We start from the raw sequence: 16,207 nt of genomic DNA on the forward strand, positions 1-16,207 counted from the left end.
AGCAGGTCTACACTACATTCAAAAGTACATTTCACAATTTAGGTAAATGTAAAGCAGAGTAAAGTACATGCATATAACAAATTATTCTCTCTAGGATTAGAGGCACCCTCTTAGGGTGGTTTAATCTTCCCATTTAGAGTTTTGGGTATTCACCTATTCCAGCTAAATATAATCTGATTAATAAAACTCATACTTTTATGATGCCTAGGTCTATTTTCCAGAAGAGAGAGAATATACTCCAGGAGAGAATACTGTAGGGAATGTATCCTTAAGTTGTATATATGGCTATACATCATGAAAGTGAAATCATTAGGTGAAAACTCAGAGTTACAACAGAAACAGAGAATCATATCTTCATGTACACAGCTAACTAACTGCACGTGCACAACTGCATTAAGATATCTGAGCTACATTTTTCAGGCAACTGCCATAACCACATGTTATCATCCCCCTCTGACCACAGCTTGATAAGCAATTACTTCTTTCAGCAGCAGTGATGCCAGCAGAAACAGCCCTTACCTCCTGCCCCCTGCCATGTGTTCCTTCCTTTCAGGCCACCTTCTCAGCCCTTGGCACAGCAGCCACGCAGTCAGACAGATCAGGGTAAAAAGTTATGAATAAAAAAGAAGCAAAGGTGCTTTTGAACCCAGATGCAGTTCCCCAGGAGCCCCACACACGGTTGTGCTCGTCCAGCTCAGAGGGTGGCAGGGGGCTGCTGACGCAAGCACGGTTCTCTCAGGAAACACATGCCAAATCTCTCCCTCAGGAAGCAATTGTGTTTGCACCAAAGCATCTGAAAAATCTTCCCCCCCGTGCCCAGTCTGTTGGACCTTGGCCTGGGAATATGGATCCAGAAGGGATCCCTGGGGGTGTCCTCGTCCCCTTCCTCACAGCTGCGGACAAGAACCAGCTCAGCAAATCCCATCAGCAAGGCAGCTGCAGGTGAACGGTGCACAGCTTGGAGCTGGAGTGAATGTGCAAGCTGGGGCAAAAAGAAAGTTCCTGAGTTTTCCCCTGTTTACATATCAGCTGAATCAATTCTGATAAAGCTTTGTAAAATCAAATTACACGCTGTGCTATATTGTTTTTCATCATCACTTTCCACCTTCAGGTGAAGGCAAAAGTTAATGATTGAATTTTAAAGGCATTAATGTGGAAACCCCTTAGGGAAGCCCAGAGAAACCTTCCATTAAAATACAGCTTCTGTTACACTGCTGCAAAAAATGGAAAAGTAAACATTAAACACAATGCAACTGAAAAAAATATTAAACAAGAACAAATTGTGAGCTACGTAGCACTAAAAACAGAAATACAAAAGACAGTAACAGCTAATGATTTGAGGTGAGCAATAACATGGCCCTAAATGAGGCATAATAGAATCACTCAGGAAAATGCAATCCTGTTTCACTTCATTAAGTTTCATGTTATCCTCCAATTTCCCAGCATTAACAGAAACATTTCCTCATTGCCATTGCAGGAGTGGACTTAAAACAACCAACAGACTCAGCTATCCCAACCAGCTTGTTAACTTAATGAAATCAATTCAGTCGGAATGCTATCACAAAAACCCAAATTCATCCCAAATACCTAATTAACAACTTACCTGTAGAGAAATTAAACAGAACAGGTCGATACATGAGTGGCAAATTATCAGAAAGTTCAAAATAAGGGTAATACTCACTGTATCTTTTGGCTTCTTTTTTTCATTAAATAGATGCCCTGAATTTAGTCAGCCTGTGAACACACAATTTCCTACAAGACCACTTTGCCCAAGTCTATAACTGCACACCTGGCTGTCCTACAAGAGACCAAGAATTCTCCTGGAAATACACTGCGTTAATATCCAGGCTGTTCAGGATACGGATCGCTGTGATCAGCTACTTCCACAGCTAACTGGCCATGCGGAAGGCCAGAGGGCAGCCCTGCAGCCTGTGCCTGGGCTTTTGGAGCCCTTTGGGGAGCCGCTCACACACACAAACACAAGCACAAACACACGAACACAAGCACACCAGCACAAACACACGGACACAGAGCCGAGCGCGGGCATCCCGGTGACAGCCGCGCGTCCGCACGCACGGGGCTGGCGACAAGGCGCAGTCCTGATCTCACACCTGCCTCGGAACAGGTACACTTGTTCTGCTTATGCAACAGAAATAAAAGATACCTGAGCTTCCTCATGCCATCTCGCAACTTGAAACGCTGTTTATCCTTAAACGCTGTTTACCTGACCAGCATCTTACCTAACCAACAGATTATATACATACATATATCTATATATATAGATATATGTATATGCATTCCGTCATTAAATACTGGCGTTTACACTCATTTTTATTGATTTTTCAATGTTTCCGCAGTTATAAGGCTCCACGACACAGGCAGGGCACGAAAGCGCCCCGGCTGCAGCCGCGCCGCCGGGGAGCCGCGCTGCCCGCCCCGCTCCGCGGCCACCGCTGTGTCCCGCTGTGTCCCCGCTGTGTGCCCCGGCCGCTGGCGGGCCCGCAGCCGCAGCCCCTACCTGCAGGCTGCAGCCCCCGCCGCAGGCTGGGCCCGGAGGAGCCCCCGGCCGCCGTGCGCTGCCCCTGGGGGCGGTGGCTCCGCGGTGCGCCCGCCCCGCCAGCGCGGCCGTGACCGCGGCCCCGGCACAGGGGGCAGGGAAGGCTCGGGCTCGGCTCAGCCCCTCCCCGGCGGGGTTTGCCCGGTCGCCCACCTGGCCGCTGGTCGCCCCTCCGCGCCGCGGGGCCCGGCCGAGCGCTGCCCCTCGCCCGGCTCCGCCAAGCTGTCACCGGAGTCCCTCCTGCGTGGTACCTCCACCAACACGAAAAGCGCGTCTCAGCACTGCCACGGGAGCTTTCATCGCATTAAGAGGGATTTTTTTTTCCCTCCCATCGAGGCAAAGTCAGTACTGGGATTTGTGGATCAGTGCTCTCAGGCTTTTCGTAAGTTATTTTAAACGGTTCCAAAGTCAGGCAACATTCAAGAGTGGAAATAACACCAGAACTTGTGCATATGGATGGCTCTCTGTCACACACACCGGCCCTTCCTGCCCATTAGGAATCATGCTGCTGTTTGGTAGCTTTTAAATTTTCAAACGCAGTTCAAAACCCCAGAGCAGGGGAAGGACTCACGCAGATTTGGACCCTAGACTCTTGGAACAAGTTTCAAATTCCAGCAGCCTTCTGTTTATCCAAGAAAGATAAACTAAGTGGCCTGCTGAATACTGCATGTGTTTTTGGGCAAGATCTGGAAAGCAGCAGGTCTTTGCTCAGAAAGGACATTAAACATCCTGTGACACTTTCCATGAGAACAAAGATAAAATAGGATCTTTTCTTACCCTTCTTGTTGCCAGACAAGAGCTGCTTGGTCCTTGTCTTTCCCCAGGACCTTTCAGTGCTGCTCTGAAGAGCAAGTGCAAAGCTGCCAGGAGAGTGCAAGCAGAGCCCTGGGAGGATGGCAGGGAGCTGTTTGCTCTGCTGGCCTTCAGGATAAGTTCAAGCATAAATGATTTGGATAAGCATGGCAGCTTCAGGGCAGATTATTAATTGGAAAAGACTTCCCTTTCTAGGTGACTCTAGAGCTACTCTGCCACTCAGCAGCACAAGAGAGCCAGGAGAGACTGATCTTTCCCCTCCTTCTGCTCACTGTGCCATGAAGCTGCACACCACCTATGCAGATCTTCCCTAGCACAAGTACACATGCCCCTGTGGCATGTGGCCCACAGCAGTCCAAGAGAAAAGGGGCTAGGTTTTCCCCACCATGCATGTGGGTGATAAAAACTTGTCCTTCAACAAAAAAAAGTGAAGCTCTTCCTTTCTTGTTGAGTTTTTGATTTTCCTCTCCCCTAATCTTTTTTATGGTTCTTTAATATTTTGAAAAGATTTTTTAAATCTTACTTGTATTAAACTGTACTTCATGTTGGAAGATTTCCAAAATACCTTGGTAACATAATTGCAGCAGACTTTATTTGAACTGCTGAACACTGGAAGATAAAATTCTGAACAAGATGGTCTGGGCATTAAGCTGCTGATCAAGAGATTGGGGATCTCAGCATTGCAGTGAACTTCCTCTGCAGGTCAGGTTGGCAGCACCTCTATGACAGCTCCCCGTCAGCAGGGGGAACAACAGTGGTTGTCTGTATTGGCTGCTGACATTTTGACATCTGGCTCAACATTCTCTGTGGTGTGGAAAGGATATTGTCAGAGCACTACACCACACTGTGCATTGGATGTGCCCGGGGAACTCAGGCAGACAAACCACTCACACTCTGCTGACCTGCCCTCGGCGCTACAACAACAACTTTAAAACACTTCTGTGCTAATTAATTTTTATATAAATTCGTTTTAAGCACGTGTCAGAAGCCAGATATCACCAAATCAAAACGCATTACTTCATTTGGTTCTTGGATCAAAACTCTGACACTAATAGAAATACCAGGCTTTGTGTTACACGCATGTTTACACATTCATGACAGGCTTCCTTTTGTCACTAATTTTTCTCATGCAAGTTTCAGCTGCTGACACCACACAAATGACCAAGCAACACAAAAGAGGTAATGAATCTTCCTTAATCCTTCCAAAACTGCAAGACTATGAATGTTGCTTTCTTTAGAACTGCAATCAAGATAGGAAAAGAGCACACGCCCTCACCTGGAGTACCTGACCAGGCAAAGAAAACACAACTGGGCAAGGGCTTGTTTTGGTTTGGTTCCTGTGCAAACAAGAATAAACCCCTTACACTCTTTCACACTTTGCCAACCACAAAAATAAAGTATAATACTATAGAATTCAACAGGTAAAATAAAAGTTTTTGCAGTTTGGAGAATGGTTAGGTGCCATGGAACAGTGGATGAATGGCCTTCCTACACAATGAATGTTCTTAATTTGAACCTTTGTATACAAATACCTGTTGGAAACTGAAAACTTCACTAGCCTCCTTCCACTGCCCTCCTCTCCCATTTCTCTGGGAGCCAATCAGCCCTGCACTTGCAGCCAGCCAGCTGTACAGGGACATGCTGCAGCAGCGTGCTCAGAGGAACATTTCCAGATCTGGACACTAATGTTTGGATCTACAACCTTTGGCATTCTACAGCCAAAAGAACCCAGCTTCCCTGGCTGGGAATCTCTCAAAAATTAAGCCAAAGATTGGGGAAACTACAAATTCCTATGGTTCCTTCAGCCCCCTCTCTGTCTATAGTCCAAATTTTGCCAACTCCAAGGCAAGAAGGTAAAGTACCCACCCCTTGAGAGTTGAGGCTCCTATCTGGAGGTGAAGGCAAGCTCTGTTTCTTACTGACAAGATTTTAGCAAAGGATCAAAAGACACTGATGCATTCCTAAAATATCTGTGGCTGTGTAAGTCATATATGTAGCCTGGGATAGAAAAAGGAGGGTATGTAATGTTTTCCTCACTTTTCACGGACACTGCCAATTCCTGGAGCATAAGACCATCATTTGGCATCAGACCAAAAGATGCATTTAAAACCAGGCAGTTTCTAGCCAAAAGATGCATTTGAAACCAGGCAGTTTCTAATGACACTCTAGGTGAGGGTACGTCATGCTACCTACAGAGTGCATCATCTTCAGAATATTGGGAAATTTTGGCAGAAGCATCCTCTCTGTTGATATAAGTATAGGCAGATCAATACTGAATATTAGTTGAACAAGAGGATGATTGATCTCTTTTTACTGATTGCAAACTTCCAGATTTCAAATCTTCTGCCTTGTTACTCTTTATCCACATGTCATGAAGTCCTTGCTCCAAGCACACACTGTAAGATTTCTGGACACATTTATATGCACGTATTTTACAAAGATCTGCATTCCAGCTAGCAAGTGCAATAATTTTTCACTGGAAAACACAGATTCATCACTAAAAATGTCCTAGGGAAACATAATTTAACAAAATTTGGCTGTAGAAATGCAGGAACTTTAAAAAAAAAAACCTTTCTATTTCAAATGACTTGCTTTTGGCAGCCTGCTAGGTTTCCTTGTTAGCAGGCTTAATTTTGGTGGAGAAAGTGAAATGAAATGTAGACATTTTGAAATTTCCCATCAGAAGAAAAACTTAATTAGACATTGGAATTTTTCACAGCATGGGAATAATAAATTTGAATTAGTCTTACTTGGAAGCAAGCCTTTGCACAGCTATTCCAGCTTTTCCTCCATATTCTCCTAACTGTGGACCAGAAGCTTGGGCTTCTTCAACCCATACAGGAATCTGACACCAAATATAGTCTGTAATATCTCCAGTCTGAGGAGACCTAATAATTTCCATTGTTCAACAACTTTTCATACCATTATGGTTTTGTTCTTCTGGGTGGCAAGTATGGCTTGCTGTGCTCTCAGAAGAAATGGTGTTGGCAGCTTGTCCTGCTCATCATCAACACCCTTGCTTGTAGCAGCCCTCAGGGAAATGCACGAGCTAAAGGATGAATTGGGGATCAAGGCCTGAAAGCAGTGCAGGTGGTCTTCATCCTGTTCACCAAATCAGCACACAAAACAAGAAGAGAGTAAACCACCACCAATTCTTCACACCTCCACAGCACAGAAAACAAGTCCTTTGGCAAGAATTTTCTGCATCTCAGACAAAACCCTGGATGGTGTTTGCTGCTGCTGGGGCTTTCAGAGAGAGTTCCCACCCAGCCTGGGGTATACTGTGCCTCTGGACAGGTGTTGGCTCCAGCTCACCTGTAAAATACACAGTTTAACACCTAGCACTATTTTCAATTCAGTTTTTACTACCTATTTGTTATATTTGTTGTGTTCACAGGCTGAGGGAGAAGTTTCTTTGGTTTCAACTTTAATACATTACTTTAAATAAAATATTCCCATTGATATTATCTACAGCAAACATTTACAGAATTAACAAACACAGAAACTATTGTCATTCCACACAGAAAGTTACAAGCATCAAAGATTTCTGTTTTATTTGGAGATGTACCAGATTAGTCCCAGGGGCACTTATGCAACACAGAATCCTGCAGATAATTTTTTTCACCTGTGCTTGGTACAACAATTTTTTCCCCCCATTCATTTGCTTTTTTATCTGTGAGTTATGCATGTACAGACAGAGGCCTAAACCAGAGCTAACTAAATAAACTATCTGCTCTGAGTAGCCCAATATTTTGGCAAATGTTACACCATTGATTATCCATGGCCTTGCATTTCAGTATCAGCCATACCAGCCTTGGCAGCACAGGGCAGCAGCATTCCACACCACCTCACTGCTCTCCAACCAGTGCTGTTGGAACTGGTGACACAAACTTCAGCCACAGATTTCTGATTCAAGCCTGAATCATATTTTAGTACAGTGTTTTCTTGTTTGTGTTTTAAATCAGTTCTCTGCTGTTCTGCCTATTTGTGTGTGTGTGTGTCCCAAATTCCCCTTTACTGAGTTCCAGTCATACACCACTGCTTTCTAGCACAGCAGGGGAAATGGAATGGTCAGGGACTGAAAGGGAACTGACTCTAAATTACCTTCTCTCCTCCACTGGGTCTGTAAGGCAATAGGCTAGAAGAGGAAGAGCCAGTTCTTACACTTTTGTGAATAAAGATATTTTAATTGCATAACAATCTCCACACACAGGACAAACTTCTACAGTGTCTCACACCCATAGTCAATGAACTCCAGAGCAGTATCAGGAACAAGGGGCTTATAATGCCAGAATTGGTGTCTTAGAACTTTATAGTAATGTACATAAAAGGAAACTTTAAGCAAATTCCCATAATGCTGGGAGCCAGATGTTCACAAAAAACTCACAAAGGCCCTTTTAAAATTGCCTTTCAGGTAGGAGAGCTGGAACAGAGAGATGTGTTGCATGGCACCTTTAAAAAAATCAAGCTCCAAATTGAGGAGGAAAAGATTAGAAATTGAAAAAAGAATTCTTCTTGACTAAAACTAAGCTGACCTCTACAATTTGTCCAATGAATAAAAGTCTGAATTAGTCTGCAGGGTTTGGTGCCTTTTCTGCTTAATTTTTTTGAATACAATTTCTTACGTGATGAGAGTAAGTAGTGGAGAGAAATTTAGTTCCTGAATGTTTTCTGCCTAGGTGTAAATGAGCAGGTGTGAAGTGTGTTACAGGTCAGCCTGCAGCCACCATCAGGAAGCAGCTTTAGCTTTCCTTGCACTGATTTTCTCCCTTCTAAGAGGCAAACCAATGATGCTTGGGGGCTGCTACACTGCACAGGCAAACCTGTTGGAGAGAAGTCTGCACATCTCCTATAATTGAAGAGAACAGAAAATTTATTTTCTAAGCTAAAACAGAAGTGACAAACACTGGGAATTAGGGAGTGGTTTTGGTTTATCTTGTAAATACTTCTGGATTTTTTTTGTGCACAGCCTTTTGTAGCCAAGTGCAATATGCTGAAAGCTAGCTGGGTAACAGCATGCTCCATGCTTAGGACATAGGAACAGCATGTTTTTGTTTACTTATTCAAATAGCACTAGGGGTGAGGTTGCTCAAAAAACAAAACAATTGCACTAAAAGGAACTACATTTTTTTGAAGTACACTCAGCATTTTGTGATTCATTTAGCCAGCCACCTGTGAAAATGCTAAATTAATTTGTTTAGGGGTTTTTCAATTAATATGCATTATTTCACAGGTAGTTTTTAAAATATAAAAAGAGTAAGGGCAATTTTCAAAATAAGAGAGTGTTCTTACTGTTCAAATCAATAGCACTAGTAAGGTTTTATCTCCGGGTGAAGTCTATCCAATCTTTTCAGAGAAGCCTCCCATAGCTTCAGTTGCCTTGCCCTCATTACACTACTGCATTTCACAAAACTGATGTTCACAGACCACCTTGGCTGTGCTGCCTCCATTGCCTCCTGCTGACAGCCAGCCTGTCAGGGGGTAATGCCAGGGGGAGGACAGAGGGGACAGCTATAGATAACACCACTATCCCAACTCAGTACTACATCTACAGCTTGGTCACAGTTTACTGCCTTACATGAGAATATTTCCATTGCAGTCTCCTAACAGATGCAGCTGTTCTAAAAGAAGGAAAGCATTTTGGTCAGCATCCTTCCTATGGGCATGAGATACTCATTTCTTCATCCTTACTGAAACACAGGTATTTCCACTTCCACCTAACCTAGCATCTGCATTAGAAACTCCTACAAACTGAGACCAGCTGTTTTATTTTTGTGCAATTTGTTAACATATTAATGGAAAACAAATCCTCTGACCAAGTCACAGCACACCAGTGGCCACACCATCTTGGTGCTTGAAGCACTGATATGTCTGTTGTGACAAAATGCATTATCAAACCAGTGTCTGCCCATGATGACACTTTCTTGCTCTAAGCATTGCCCCCTGATGCTTTCAAGGATGCAACAGGAAATGTGTATTCCCTTGAAAGGGAAGTTCATCTCACAAAAGATTTTAAACCCAAAAAAGCATGCCATTTTGGAAAAAAAAAATCCTAACATATTATATGAGAAAGTGGTAACATGGTTAGCTGAGACCAGATCTTCACAGATGGGCATAAATGGAAATCTCAGTAACAGGGGTAAATTCTACTCTGTACATGCACTGCCAAGGCTGCTTTGGTACCTCAGCATTTGCTAAAGGGCAACTGCTGCTTTGTATTAAATGCCCAGATTCACACAAACTTTTAAGTTTGAAAAGAAATGAATGGGTCACCCACTCAAAACCCTGGAAAATGACAAAGTTGTCATCTTGGAAAGACACTTCTGAAGGTGGAAGTGCCCTGATCATCACAACAAAATAAGCAAAACCACTTAAAAACAGGGAATGACACATTGTTTTAAGTAAAACATGATGCCATTTCTGCTGTTTACCCACCTTCATTCCAGGTACCAAGACACAAAAGAGACCATGGTGTTTTTCACAGCCTGTATTTAATTTAATTCCAAATTCAAAGACACCTTGTACTTTAAAAACAGAACCCAGTAGAACTCCTCACTCAACTGGAAACAATCATGGATGTTTATTTTGTCATCAGTTCAACCCCATATGGTTCTCCCATCTCTAAAGTTCTGCTGTGTCCTGCCAAAAATCACTTGCAAGTATCTTGTGACAGTCTAATGGGAACAGAAGTGCTGATAACAGTGAAACACCAGGACAGCTTTGCTGAGGTTGGAATGAACTGCAAGCACCCCACTTGTCCTAGAAGTCAGATTCTTGTACTGCCCCCATGCACCCCATGCTAGCCTTCTCTATCAAATCTGAAAAAGTAAATACTCTTAGCTGTTTTCTCTCTCTTCATCCAGCACTAGGGATTTCCCCTCAATACTTAGTACAAAAACCTTACTTTAGAACACAGACCCTTCTTCCTAGGGGATGTAATTAGACTTTTTGTCAAAACCATTTAAAATTGGGCTGTCTTGGTGGTGGTGGAGAGAGAATGAAGAGAACAGTATGTGATTCAAGAACAAACATTCAAGTGCTAAAGAAGAATAGGCCATGACAATTGAGAATGATGAGTCTGACTCATTCTGCTCCAACTTATCTGAATAATTACCTTACCATGTTTCAGAAAGAGAAGATAGATTAACAAAGCTTGGTCTCTAATTAATACCAAAACAAGTATTTTCAACACATACTAAATCTGCAGACTCACTGATCTCCCTTAGGAAAGTCTGCTTCTTCAACTTCACCATTTCCAAAACAAAAAAGATCCAAGAATCTGGATATTTCTAGGTTCTCAATAATACTCTTGGATAGTGCTGAACTTTGCTTGCACAAACTTCCTGTTTGTACCAGTTATAGTAGAGGTTTATCTGTGTAGTTGAGCAAGAATGTTTTCAGACTCCTTAGATATCTCTGGATGACTGATGAAGTGGGGCACCTTGGGGAACCCCTTCCAACAGGTGACTGTGGACACCAACTGGATACCAAACACAAGCAGAAAAATTCAAGACAACACCAATGCCCTCAGAAATGCCCCAAAGCATTCCCCTATGGGAAAAATATTGTAATAGTGCCAGAAATCAACCACACTGTCATTTATCCAATACCTTAATTACAGAAGGGGGACATGGGGGAGAAAACCAAGAGCTGGGATTAGTGGAGACAGGCAAAGTCTGAAGGTAAAGAAGCAAGTTACAGCACTAGCAGATTTATATGATGGTACTGATGGGGAAACAGGAAAAAGTAGTCAACTGTAGATTTCAAGGCAACAAAGAAATTAGGCTTTTCTCCCTTGGGAAGGGAAGAATTGAACGTACAGTGTCACCTTCCTCTATTTTTTCCTACTTTGTGATTTTCCACAACTCCCTATCCTAGTTAAGGCCTGCTAATATTTTTCCCAACCAGGAGTACTCATTTATGTAATATACAATTCAGAGTACTTTTTCTCATTCTTTTAAATACAGAAATTCAACTATTAAACACTTTAAATTTCAAATCAGCATTTTTAAGGTAAAGTTTTATTTTGTGTTTCTCTTAGAACTGTGATCAACTTACCTGACAGTCCCTAAAGTCTTAGGGCTAACTTCAGGGCTACCACAATTGTGCTTTTCTTCTTTAACCACACAGCCTCAATTTGTGCATTTAAAGCCCTTACATATTTCTCTGAATGGCTTGGTTTTTTTTCAATGTGTGTGGGTTTTTTTGGTTTTGGGGTGGTTTTTTTTGGTTGGTTTGGGTTTTTTTGTTTGTTTGTTTTTGGAGAAGGAGAGGATTTCAATCTCAAAAGAACAGCAGGTTTTTCATATTTGTTTACTTAACATTATAGTGTTCCTTCACAATTCCAAATGTGAAGAATGCAAGAACACAAATTCCCCGCAAAAACTGACAATGGAGAGAAGGACAGGATCTTTCTCGAAAACCAGCAGTCACATGGCTGATGTCGTGCTTCCCTCTACTGGTTACCATAAGAAGCACAGTTACCTCTTAACATTCTGACGTTTTCCTTACAAAAACATAACAGTGTACAAGTGAAGCTTAATTTGAAGGCAAAACTTAGCCAATAACCTTAATCAAAGTTTTCTTTTCTTTATTAAAAAAATAGAGGCACTGAGCAGAACCATCTGCACTTATCTCAAGCTCAATATTACAGAAAATATCAACTTCAGCATGTTAATATTATCTCATATTTTTGTTTACAGCCCCTTAAAGTCAATTTCAAGCAGACAAAAGGCTTCGAAGACTAAAGCCTTCTTATGAAGAGTAAAAACATGTCCAGAACCAAACCATTATCATGGAAATAAGTAGCCATGTATGTCACAAAAAAAGTGCTACATATGTCACATCATTGCTTTCAAGAAATGAATTCCACAGACACATTAAAACTGTCAAAACAGTAGTGGTCTTTATTTCCATCACACAAGTTAACACTCCAGTTCATATTACCATCTTTCAACATTTGGGAGATATGTAAGTCAATGACTTAAAAAAGTGAAATACACCCCCTTCCAAAAATATACTGAATTCTATACTGTCCCTCTGATGAGTCATTTACTTTATGTGACATCACATACAGTCCTGCAAGACAAAATAATTTATGAATTGTTTTTCAGCCTCTCATTTGTGAGCCCTCAAGGTGTCTAAGGAGACCAACTTTATACATGCTCTGCAGCAACCTAAGTATATGGATTTCAAAGGGATCTCAATTCAACTTGGGAAAAAAAGATCTAGAGAGGTCCATGAATCCAAAAAGGTAGAAAATACTGTATTGGAATAAACACCCAAATTTTATTGTCCTGGAGAGGAAGTTAACACTAGTTTAAAAGCAGAAAACACTCTAGTCAGTGATTTTCTAATTTTAGTAACTGGGCTTTTAATAATGCTGTTATCAGTTGTTTTCAATTAAGAACAAGTTAGAACTTGCAGACTGCAGAAAAATAACTGAAGACAATCTCCCTTTACCATCTAATACCAAGTGTGAGTAACAGCTTTACTACAGAACTCTTCATGTTGATCAGAGGTTTTAATCAGAAACAGATTTTCATTTTAGTGTCAATTCAATAATTAAAATTCTAGTTCACATCTTCTTTAAATTTTTTTTATTATACAGAAGAATCAGCCCAGCAAAACCAGTTGGCAGTCTCTTCCTGTTGCAATTCATGACCACTGAAAAATTACAGTCTTTAACCCCCTGCTATTACGAAGCTTCCTCACAGTCCTTTAAAGAAATGCATTTAGCCACAGAATGATTTGCAAATTTTTTTTGGGGGGTGGGGTGGGCAGAGAGATGTTAAAGTATCTCATCTAATGAGGAAAGGAAAGGCAAAAAAATCAATGACTACTTTTCACAGTAAAATGCATCAGCTTTGTAGTTTCATTTGAAACCAAGAACAAATCATGAAACGTCATGAAAATAAGATAAAAAATCTCCTAGAGTGATTACTAAATGAAGTTAAAATTACCACACTAATCAGTAAACCCCAGAAGAAAAGCAGATGCCTCATATCACAGGTCCTACATTAAACAGTATCCATTTTTTAAAATAAATCCATAAAATCTGTATGTTTGGCCACTTTGCACATTTTTCCCCTATAAAATACAGTGTACAGAAAAAAAATCTCGTAATTCCCTGTATGACTTCTGAAGTATAAGGTCAAAACCCAGAAATTAAAGATCAGCTAAAAGGATTTTAAATTATTTACAAATCCAGCAGGTAGAACTACCATAATGGCTTCATTTCCATCCTTGTAGTGGCTTTCACTCTTACCCAGCAGCATCTGCAGTAGGAATCTCTTCAGACAGCTTCATCACTGATCATCTGTCATTTTAAGCATTTCTAGAAGAGCCCCAACAGCTCCAAAATAACCCTTTGAACAAAAGCAAAAGAAAATCAAAACCAATCAAATTCCAAAATAAGAGATAACATGAACACAAAGTTTTCAGTTCTGTTAGGGCAACTAAAAGAATGTCAGCCCTGCCAAATATTTGCTCTATCTAAAATATGATTTAATAAGATCATCCTTAGGTAGAAGAAAGGGCCTGATACTGGAAAAAGTCTTACATAGTTCTCCAAAATTATTTTAAAAAGTAATATTACAATTATACTTGAGGTCCTCTTATACCAGCCCACACAAATGAACAGGTCAGAAAGCAGATACAAGAAATGGACAACGTTTAACAATACATATATCACAAGATTAGTGATCAAACCAAGGAGCTAACAAGTAGTACTTTCAAAGGAATTTGTAAACTAAATAACATTTATGCAGAACTTGGCTTGTGCATTCAATTCAAAGCAATGGCATTTCTCCCCTTTCAAGTTCACCAAAAAAAGAACTACAAGAATTTTGTACTTACAAATGGAAATTCAACACATATTTCCTTACCTCATGTTCCAAAAAGAGAGCTTTAAGCTGTCCCTTGGACCAATAATCCATAGCATATGCTAGCACCTTCATAGAAATCATATTAATTCTGAGAAAGTTGCCAACAAACACCACCTTGTCGATATTCTGTAAAATTGAATTTGAAACACATACCAGAGAAATTATATTCAGCTACATTATTTGCCTCATTTAACATGTACATCTGCCTCTAATACAAAGTTAAATGGGAATTTTAGATTACATTTAAATACTTTAAACTGAAAAGTAAAAAAATATTGCAGTTACTGACCACTAAGTAAGAGACATTGCAAGAGCAGGGAGGTGCAGAGTTTTATTCAAAACAAAGTGAGAAGCTATTATCATAGATGATCAATATTTGTTTAAAATATTGAATAAATGTCACAACCTTCCCAACATCACTCAGATTATGAGCATTTTGGTGGTGGAGTTTGGTTTTTTAATTGTATATGGCTGCACTGAAGACATCTTTCTCCCGTTGCATGTTAAATGAAGCAACTTTCCAGAGATCACTGTGATTATTAAATCCAGATGGAGAACTTCTGAAGGGTATCTGAGAAGGATTACATTAGAGATGAAAAGGAGCATCTTTCATTATCTGTTATCAGGAGTGTGACTCCATTTTCAAAAATCAAGTGAAATGGGGACAACATAATACTTGATATCTATGGTATTCTGTTGTTTCAAAGCTCATTTGAACTCGGTTTTCACAGGAAATTAAGATTTTTTTGAACCATCAGCACTAGGCTGCCAATGAGAAAGCCACAGAGCATCCTTACTTGTATGTACACCGCTGCAGTAAGCAGTGGTTGTGTGGTGTCTAAACAATGGCCCCTAACTATCTCACCAAGCCCAGTTCTGCCTGTTATGCCAAAAATTTCACTTGCATTTTGCATTAGAGTACCACATGATGTTCACCAGACACTAGAATTGGTCTAGAAGATTCAGTGGGAGGCCACATCCTGGAGATAAAAGCTTTTACAGGAGTCCTGACGAGCCCTAGGAATGCACCTTCAAGAGTCTTCTGCAGAAGTTTGCCAGAAAGGCTGCCCAGGGACTAGAATTAGCAAGGGTTACCCCTCTACACTGATCCAGCTCTATAAAGCCCAGCACTTGGCTCTGCAGCAACTCCTGTGCTACAGCCACAGCTGTGCCATGCCCAGGACTGTGCCTGTGTCACAGCCCAGGGGACATCCTCACTGGAGTGGCCTGTGTCACAGCCCAGGGGACATCCTCACTGGAGTGGCCTGTGTCACAGCCCAGGGGACATCCTCACTGGAGTGGCCAGTGCTGCAGAGCCCATCCTCAGAGAGCAGAGCTCCTTCACCAGTGTGCAGACTGAGCGAGGGCCAGCCCTGACTGCCCTCAAACCAAACACAGCAACACAAACTTTACTGAAACCATTCCCCTTCAGTCATCTATCTCCTCAGACTCTGCAGCCACATCAGCATGCACTCATACTCAGGAATTTATGAATGAAAAGAAGAACTTCTTAAATTTCAAACTGCTGCTATGGAACATGGCCAAGAGCACCCTGCATCCTTGGATAAGGCAGTTTTGTCTCTGAAGCAACTTCAGACAAAGGAGGGACAAATACACAACTAATTAATTTCCTGTAATGCCATAGCATAAAACTGATTAGAATCTACATTTCAATTTCACATGCATGTGATTTTTTCTGGATATAAAAACAAAGCTACTGTTAGCAGAAGCAATCCCTAACACAGAGTATAAAAATTACTGCAAATTTTGAATCTAAAAATACTAGTCATATCTACTAGAATAACAATGTAGACCAACACGTAAATTTCAATTTTGTTTCAAACATTCCTTGAGTTGACAAGGTGAAAAGCTGTATTAATAATATAAACTTTCCTAAATTTCTGATCTGAACTAAAAACAAGTTTAGCATTTTTCAGAAGCTGAAATGCTA

General features: G+C 41.1%; 2 protein-coding genes across 7 annotated transcripts in view; both read right to left on the reverse strand.

The window, feature by feature from the left end:
* The window catches only part of SLC16A12 (solute carrier family 16 member 12), a 28,458-nt gene extending 25,660 nt beyond the window's left edge, over positions 1 to 2,798 (reverse strand). The window contains exon 1 of one of the 2 annotated variants that reach the window (XM_030951364.1): positions 2,711 to 2,798. The gene's annotated coding sequence lies outside the window, so the exon portion shown is untranslated. Of the gene's footprint in view, positions 1 to 519; positions 596 to 2,710 lie in introns of those variants that run through there. The other variant, XM_030951363.1, reaches the window with a different exon arrangement.
* Positions 2,799 to 12,096: 9,298 nt separating this feature from the next.
* Positions 12,097 to 16,207, reverse strand: part of PANK1 (pantothenate kinase 1) — a 35,933-nt gene continuing 31,822 nt past the window's right edge. For 3 of the 5 annotated variants that reach the window (XM_030950960.1, XM_030950956.1, XM_030950959.1), the window contains 2 exons: positions 14,257 to 14,382; positions 12,098 to 13,737 (listed from right to left, as the gene is read on the reverse strand). In XM_030950960.1, coding sequence (XP_030806820.1) covers positions 13,678 to 13,737; positions 14,257 to 14,382 — 186 coding nt within the window. In that variant the 3' untranslated portion in view covers positions 12,098 to 13,677. Of the gene's footprint in view, positions 13,738 to 14,256; positions 14,383 to 16,207 lie in introns of all 5 variants that reach the window. The other 2 variants (XM_030950957.1, XM_030950958.1) reach the window with 2 other exon arrangements.

Source organism: Camarhynchus parvulus, chromosome 6 (genome assembly GCF_901933205.1).
Source record: "Camarhynchus parvulus chromosome 6, STF_HiC, whole genome shotgun sequence".
NCBI lineage: Eukaryota > Metazoa > Chordata > Aves > Passeriformes > Thraupidae > Camarhynchus > Camarhynchus parvulus.